The 790-nt window shown below is 50.4% G+C and overlaps 1 protein-coding gene across 1 annotated transcript in view; it reads left to right on the plus strand.

Annotated features, from left to right (window-relative positions):
* The first annotated feature begins 22 nt into the window (after positions 1-22).
* The window catches only part of ZNF395 (zinc finger protein 395), a 51,971-nt gene continuing 51,203 nt past the window's right edge, over positions 23-790 (plus strand). Inside the window, exon 1 of the mRNA XM_006153210.3 lies at positions 23-513. Within this exon, the coding sequence (XP_006153272.1) occupies positions 506-513 (8 nt within the window). The 5' untranslated portion in view covers positions 23-505. The remainder of the gene's footprint in view (positions 514-790) is intronic.

Raw genomic sequence — 790 nt, forward strand, 5'->3', positions numbered from 1 at the left:
TTGGATCAGGATTGCAAGCCAGACTTGTCTGACTCCCAAGACTTCAGCCCTTTCTGGCACACTCCCACGGCTTGCATGCAAGAAAACAGCCTACTTCAAATTGAAGATGAACTGCAGATTTAAAAATTATGTCCAAGAAACATTTAAACACTTTTCTGGGGGAGAAAACTTTGAACGTTTCCATGGGGTCCATTTGCTGGACCGTGTGTGTAGGCCCGCACAGAGACACTGGGCCCTCCCCTCCCCCGGTTGCTTTGGCCTTATCTCCGACAAACAGAGCAACACAATGGAACAGCTTCAATTCTCCTTGTTACAAATTATCCAAGAGCCAGAGTCTAACGGTGCCAAAAGCAACCAGAACTGTTTACATAAGGGCTGGAGGCTAATAGTTAACTTTCTCCCATTTAATTCCAGAAACAGTAAATAACTACATTGTAACTCACTTTACAACGACAAAGGAGCAAAATGTCATAAAACGGGGAAGAAAACAGAAGTCAAAAGGAAAATGGAAAGGTTGGTTTTCAGTGTCCCTCCCTCTTGCGCTTTTGCACACGCTCGGGGCGGCCCCAGCGGCGCAGCCTGGGTCCCTGTCGCCCCCGCTTAGCTTCGGTCCGCGGCGCCCCAGCTTTCTGGCTTCCTTTCCCGCCCGGGGGCGAGTTCGGCCTCTCTCGGAGAAGCCTGTCCCACAGCCAGGCCTGGAAAAACAACCGCCAGAAACTTTGGCTCCGGTTTGCGGTTCAGTGAAAAAAAGCAAACACTCAAGTTTGGTTCGGGGCTGCAGCTGCCGGTT

Source organism: Tupaia chinensis, unplaced genomic scaffold (assembly GCF_000334495.1).
Source record: "Tupaia chinensis unplaced genomic scaffold, TupChi_1.0 Scaffold000366_1, whole genome shotgun sequence".
In the NCBI taxonomy this organism is placed as follows: Eukaryota; Metazoa; Chordata; class Mammalia; order Scandentia; family Tupaiidae; genus Tupaia; species Tupaia belangeri.